The 7,500-nt window shown below is 41.5% G+C and overlaps 2 protein-coding genes across 2 annotated transcripts in view; both read left to right on the top strand.

Annotated features, from left to right (window-relative positions):
* Positions 1 to 3,690, top strand: part of LOC307028840 (insulin-like growth factor 1 receptor) — an 82,648-nt gene extending 78,958 nt beyond the window's left edge. The window contains 2 exon segments of the mRNA XM_079664185.1: positions 336 to 470; positions 811 to 3,690. Of these exon segments, the coding sequence (XP_079520311.1) occupies positions 336 to 470; positions 811 to 1,318 (643 nt within the window). The 3' untranslated portion in view covers positions 1,319 to 3,690.
* Positions 3,691 to 4,157: 467 nt separating this feature from the next.
* The window catches only part of lrrc28 (leucine rich repeat containing 28), a 12,784-nt gene continuing 9,441 nt past the window's right edge, over positions 4,158 to 7,500 (top strand). Inside the window, exons 1-3 of the mRNA XM_079662649.1 lie at positions 4,158 to 4,313; positions 5,446 to 5,670; positions 5,759 to 5,800. Of these exons, the coding sequence (XP_079518775.1) occupies positions 5,503 to 5,670; positions 5,759 to 5,800 (210 nt within the window). The 5' untranslated portion in view covers positions 4,158 to 4,313; positions 5,446 to 5,502. The remainder of the gene's footprint in view (positions 4,314 to 5,445; positions 5,671 to 5,758; positions 5,801 to 7,500) is intronic.

Raw genomic sequence — 7,500 nt, 5'->3', positions numbered from 1 at the left:
ATCTCCTCCTCTCCCCTCTCCTCATCTCCTCCTCTCCTCTCCTTATCTCATCCTCTCCTCTCTCCTCTCTCCTCCTCCTCTCCTCTCCTCTCTCCTCATCTCCTCCTCTCCTCTCCTCCTCTCCTCCTCTCCTCTCTCCTCATCTCCTCTCTCCTCATCTCTTCTCCTTTCCTTTCGTTTCCTCTTCTCTCCTCCTCTCCTCTCCTTATCTCATCCTCTCCTCTCTCCTCCTCTCCTCATCTCCTCCTCTCCCCTCCTCCTCTCCTCCTCTCTTCCTCTCTTCCTCTCCTCATCTCCTCCTCTCCTCCTCTCCTCTCCTCCTCTCCTCTCCTCAGGTCTTTTGGAGTCGTGCTCTGGGAGGTTTCCACCCTGGCGGAGCAGCCGTATCAGGGTCTGTCCAACGAGCAGGTTCTACGCTTCGTGATGGAGGGGGGTCTGCTGGAGAAACCCCAGTGCTGTCCTGACTTGCTGTAAGACACACACACACACACACACACACACACACACACACGCACACGCGCGCGCACACACACACACACACACACACACACACACACACACACACACACACACACACACACACACACACACACACACACACACACACACACACACACACACACACACACACACACACACACACACACACACACACACACATTGCTTGATTGATTAATACACTTTAGCTACTGTGCATATTATTAAGCTTTTGACATATGGATGCTGAACTAACTGTGTGTGTGTGTGTGTGTGTCTCTCTCTCTCTCTCTCTCTCTCTCTCTCTCTCTCTCTCTCTCTCTCTCTCTCCAGGTTTGAGATGATGCGGATGTGTTGGCAGTACAACCCTAAGATGCGTCCGGCCTTCGTGGAGATCATCAGCTCTCTGAAGGACGAACTGGACCCCTCCTTCATCGATTCCAGCTTCTTCTACAGCGCAGACAACAAACCGCCCGACGCCCCCTCGCCACCTCACCTGGAAAACGCCGCCATCTTGGAAGTCGTTCCTCTGGAGCCTGCTGCCTCTTCCTCTTCCTCACAGCAGACCCCCCAACAACAGACGCCACCTTCCCCGAAAACAGAGGCTCCTCCTGGGCCTTCGTTAGCTCCAAGTTCCCCTCCTTCCTCCCCTCCTTCCTCTCCACCTTGTACGTCTAGCGCCTCATTGGACAAGCAGGCAATCGGACAGCAGCAGGCGGCCAATGGGCTGTCGGGGGCGGGACTAACGGCGTCATTGGATGAACTTCCTGCGTACGCTCACATGAACGGAGGACGAAAAAACGAGCGAGCGATGCCCCTCCCCCAATCCTCCGCCTGCTGAAAAACCCTTGAAACGTTTGTTTTGTTTTAATACAACGTCCACCAGCTGGAAGGTGGAGTCACTAAAGTTCACTGTACCTCTTTATCCCCCCTTCTTTCATATTTTTGGTTTCTTCCAGCTGGCTGTCACGTGACACTGAGTGGGACAAACCAAAACAAAAAGGGGGGTAACAGAAAGGGAATTTAAAGAGGGGTTGTTTCTCCCTTCTCTCTTTATGGCTAAACTCATTTTATAAATTGTCGTTTGTTACTTTTTTTACCTGTATTTTCAAATGGCGGAGAACAAAGGCCTTTATCGATGACCGGCGTTTTTGGGCGGGCATTAACGGTGTAACTGTTGCATATCTTAATGAAGAAGCACTTCAGCGTCTCCAGAGAACAAACAAACAACCACAGGGACAAAAAAAAGAAAAGGTCAAATCTGTTGCCAAATTTTTTGCCAAAATTGTACTTTTTGTAAAATTCCTTTTTCTGCAGTTTTGCTCAGAAAAAAATCTCCAACACACCAGATCAAAAACAAGCGCTTTGATTTGGTTCTAGGCGATATTAAAAACCAGTGGTCCCAGGGGTAATTCACACGCCTAAAGACTATTTGTTTATCAATTACGCACCTGTGTTACCTTGGAGTTCATTCGTTTCTTTGCACACCTCCACGGTGAACGACGAGTAAACAATGTTTGTTATTTCTTGATAGATTGTAGTAAAATTTGGCGGCAAAACATCTGTTTCTTACACAACTCATGCACTATTTTCTAAGTCTTTATGTTAAACCCTTATGCATAAACAGCCTTACGTTTCAAACAAATCAAATAACTCATCCATGTGTTTAGTGAGCAAACAAATGGATATATTGTTACAAAATATATATTTAAATAGTTTTTCTCCTATCTAGTCAGAAGCAAATTACGAGTTATCTCCCGCTTGTTTTGGACAACGCATTATTCTATGTAGACACTACAAAATTACACAGTTTAACATAAATATAGACTAATATAACTGAGTTTCTACATTTATAAACCGATGTTTGGATGTACTTTGCTGTCGTTAGATACCGCCCCCGTTTACTTCAATTTATCAAGAATTTTCACCAATTTTCGATACATTTTTTAACCATAAAGGCAAGTTAAGAAAAATGCAATCTAATTCAAGAATTCAAAATAACAAAGGGTGATAGATTGATACCCGAATGATCACGTTGTGGGTGAATTGTCCTTAACTTCCCTCTACAGTCCTTCGCTGCTCCTCTACTGCGGTTTGCCCCGGAGAGGATGAGGGCCACGTGTTCAATTTCCTTTCTGACCAAAAGGGATTTTTTTTTTTGCTTTGGAGACAGAATTTTTTCCAGAAAACTAAATAACAAATTAAGAAATATCTCAGATTTTTGAGAAAAAAGTTAGTTTTTTTTTTAATGTGACAATTGACGGAAAATAAATTCAGATTTTGAGAAGGACATTTTTTTTTCGGTAAAAATTCTAAATTTGAGAAAGAAATCAAGATTTCTGAGACACTTTTTTCAACATCAAATCAGAAAAGCAGCGAAATAAAATGCATCCTTAAAGCTCGGACTGTGGATGGAAGCTCGTAGAGAAGAAATCGGATCTGAACTCAAACTAAAAACGTCTCTTGATCAAAGTTTTGTATAAAAACCAGACTACTATGGAGCATCTGTGCAGGCGCTTTCGTTTCGTGTCACTTTTGTACGTTTTTCTACGGTTGGAGTTCATTCGTCATGTACAGAAAGAAGATGCTATTTCTCTTGTGGTTGTAATATATCTATATATATATATATAAGAAGAGAAAACACTCCTTCAGGTCAGATCGACGAACGTTTCCTCGACACTCTTTTTTTCATGTGTTTCTGAGCTGGATTTCATTTCTGTGTTTGCGGTACGACAGATTTTCTCTCATCTGACTGAGTTCAAAGAGGAAAGTTCAATATTCTTCTCCGTTTTGGTCTGCTGTCAGCCTCAGAGTATTTCACCCTCGTGCGTGCGAGTTTGTTATCTGACGGTTATTTTAGTGTTTTGATCAGATCTGCGTCTCACTTTTACCACTGGATCCCGCAGAGTTGACTTAAAATCCAACATGTTTGTTTATTTTCCATCTTGTTTTGTGTTGTGTCGATGGCCAATGTGTGTCCATATTTTGATAAGTTATTCACAGCCTTCCAGATGTGTTAGATTTATTTTGGGTTTTTATTTTTCGTACGTAAGCTGTTCTAAGGTTATGTTTTTGTTCCTGTTATCAATATATTCTGATGAGTGCGTACTGGGAAACACTGATTGGCTGAAGGAAAAAGAGAATGTGTTTTTTCTCTTGTTCTTTTTTTTTCTACACAAGATTTAAGATGAATAAAAATGTATGCAAACTGCTCGTCTTTGTTGGGAAGTGTGTGTTATTGCTGCGGCATATTTTAAACATATCACAGCTGGTAAATAAGGGGCTATTTCTTTAAAACGTTATATGTATATATACTGCTTCTAAATGGTTTGAAGGGATGATGTAAGTTGATCTAAAACCTATAATAACACATACATTTTTTGTTGCTTTTATTTTGTATTATTAATACAGATCTGTAACTAGAGTTTTATCAAAAAACAGGTAGCCTAGTAGAGTTAAGTGTACAATATTGGCCTATAAGTTATAGTGGAGCCAAATCTTTAAGTAGTAGGACATGTAAAAAGTTAGAAAACGTACAACAGCACATTGTAATGTAAAGAGTACATGTACTTTTAACCACTGCAGTTTAATTGTGTACCATCAGGTGGCAGCAGTGAGAGACCAGCAGGGTTTTATCCACAGTGATTTTGAAGGAGAAGAAGACGAGCGTAACCTGGGTGACGTCATTACGTTGTTTATGACGGAGAACTGTTGCTGTGCGTAGCGTTAGGTTTTGTGCTACTTTTCACAAACAAACGATTAAGCATTAGTTTCGCTCCCAATGTGCATATTGTGGGACATAAAGGAGAATATAATGGCCCTGCAGCATTATTAAGGTAATAACGGCTTTATGTCTGTATTGTATTGTTGACTGTAATAATAGTGCTAATAGCAGCCTCTTATTGCTAGCTAGCATGCTAATGTTCCATATATATATATATATATATATATATATATATATATATATATAAACAGAGCCTAATGTAAATACAGAGGTGTAAAGTAACTAAGTAACTCAAGTACTGTACTTAAGTATAATGGTGAGATACTAGTACTTTACTTGAGAAGTTCCAGTACTTCTACTCCACTACAGTTCAGAGGTAAATAAATGGTGTACTTCTACTCCACTACATGTATTTAATACCTTTAGTTACTTCACAGATGTGGATGAATGATGTGAAATATAATCAAGTGTTAAATCAGACTCTACCCTGCAGTATACAAAGTCATTCAAACTAGCTGCACCTTTACCAGCTTTGAGAACACTTTCATGATCAATCATTATAAAACATATCATATATATTATTCTGAAATGGACCAATCTGCACAATCACTACTTTTACTGTAACAGAGTATTACTACACTCTGGTACTTCTACTTTTACTCAAGTACAAGACCTGAGTACTTCTACTTTTACTCAAGTACAAGATCTGAGTACTTCTACTTTTACTTGAGGAACATTTGAGTGCAGGACGGATACTAAGTATTTATTTTGACTATGTTTATCATCATTTCAAGTGGAAATGAGCTTTAATAAACATTTCCCTGCTGGATGAAAGCCTGTGTGACTCATTATTAAAGTTTGTTTGCAAAGTAAAGACTGCATACAACTTACTTACTACAATAACACCAGTGTTTTATGATCTGTTGCATGCTGGTTTTTTTTTTTTTCACGTCGTCTAGATTCTAGATTCATGCGGCGCACAGAGCTACAGTGTAGATATGACGATGAGAATCTGAGGTCACAGGCTCCTCCAACAGCAACACAATAAAACAGATCTAATAGGAAATCAAATGAATTAGAATATAGTCGACGTAGTGCAGAATAGTCTATATACAAGTCATTGGAATCTTGATATACATAAGTTGCAAACAGATGAATGTTCTTTCAACAGTTCAGGTGTGTATCGGTCTGATGGCCTGAGGGAGGAAACTGTCTCTAACTGAACGCGTTCACTTTCCTTTCAGTGCAGACAGTAATGCCATAAAGAAAGGAGGCACGTTTGAGGAGATCTCTCTTCAGAAATGGCGAGTGAACTCCATGAGGCTATCTTCATGGCCAAGCAGGAGCGCCACAAAAACCTGTTTCTGAACTACAGGAACCTGAAGCACTTCCCCGTGGAGCTGCTGAAAGACGAAGGCCTTCAGTTCCTGGAGAGGCTGTACATGAAGAGGAACTCACTCACAACGCTGGTATCTATTTACCTGACATCAAACATGCTTTTAAAACATCTTAGAAGTTTCCTGTGACTTTTCCTGATCTGCTTTCTCCCTCAATCAGCCGGACGACCTCGCTCAGAAGCTCCCAAATCTAATCGAACTGTGAGTATTTATTACACAAAACCCTCTTCTCCGTGTGTGTGTGTACTGGCCCTTTCTCATTTCATCAAATCCCCCTCCTCGACCCCTTGACTCCTCGACTCCTCGGTCCTCCGGTAGTGACCCGGAAATGAATTCCAGCGCGCCATGTTGAAGGACATCTCATTTCTCTAAATGCACTTTGAGGATCGAGGATCGAGCGTCGAGGAGTCAAGAGGTCGGCCGATAATTAATACTTGTAAATAAAAGTTTTGTGTCCCCTCTTCTTCATGTCTCTTCTACATCAACATGTGTCCCCTCTTCTTCATGTCTCTTCTACATCAACATGTGTCCCCTCTTCTTCATGTCTCTTCTACATCAACATGTGTCCCCTCTTCTTCATGTCTCTTCTACATCAACATGTGTCCCCTCTTCTTCATGTCTCTTCTACATCAACATGTGTCCCCTCTTCTTCATGTCTCTTCTACATCAACATGTGTCCCCTCTTCTTCACGTCTCTTCTACATCAACATGTGTCCCCTCTTCTTCATGTCTCTTCTACATCAACATGTGTCCCCTCTTCTTCATGTCTCTTCTACATCAACATGTGTCCCCTCTTCTTCATGTCTCTTCTACATCAACATGTGTCCCCTCTTCTTCATGTCTCTTCTACATCAACATGTGTCCCCCTCTTCTTCATGTCTCTTTTACATCAACATGTGTCCCCTCTTCTTCATGTCTCTCTACATCAACATGTGTCCCCTCTTCTTCATGTCTCTTCTACATCAACATGTTCCCCTCTTCTTCATGTCTCTTCTACATCAACATGTGTCCCCTCTCTTCATGTCTCTTCTACATCAACATGTGTCCCCTCTTCTCCATGTCTCTTCTACATCAACATGTGTCCCCTCTTCTTCATGTCTCTTCTACATCAACATGTGTTCTCTCTTCTTCATGTCTCTTCTACATCAACATGTGTCCCCTCTTCTTCACGTCTCTTCTACATCAACATGTGTCCCTATTCTTCATGTCTCTTCTACATCAACATGTGTCCCCTCTTCTTCATGTCTCTTCTACATCAACATGTGTCCCCTCTTCTCCATGTCTCTTCTACATCAACATGTGTCCCCTCTTCTCCATGTCTCTTCTACATCAACATGTGTCCCCTCTTCTCCATGTCTCTTCTACATCAACATGTGTCCCTCTTCTTCATGTCTCTTCTACATCAACATGTGTCCCTCTTCTTCATGTCTCTTCTACATCAACATGTGTCCCCTCTGTGGAAAGAGACTCTGAAAGTTTCAGGAACAAAGATTCTCTCTCTTTTTGATCCATTTCTATAAAAATCTGAAAATGAGCTGATCAGATTTGGCCACTTTATGATGTCATAACGATGTTTTGTCTTGTGTAACCATTAGCCAATCAGCAACCAAGGTAACCCCCCCCCCCCCACCTTATCACCTGAATCTCCTCCTAGAGCACCATTGAGTTCTTTGTAACCAAATGTCTCTCAGAGGGGCGTGGGGAGGGGCTCCTTATTTTCATCTAAAGTAACAGACAGAGAATCAGCACTTTGGAAACAGGGCTGAAACAGAGGGGATTATGGGTAATGCTGCAATGATCTGTTTGGTGTTTCAGCCAATCAGAGACAGGCTCTGGATATATCTTAGGCCTGTGATATATTGATGAGAAACAGTATGATAGGGACCTTTAAAGCTGTATGAT

Source organism: Notothenia rossii, assembly GCF_949606895.1.
Source record: "Notothenia rossii genome assembly, chromosome: 2".
Lineage (NCBI taxonomy): Eukaryota > Metazoa > Chordata > Actinopteri > Perciformes > Nototheniidae > Notothenia > Notothenia rossii.
This window is presented reverse-complemented; position numbering and strand designations above follow the sequence as displayed.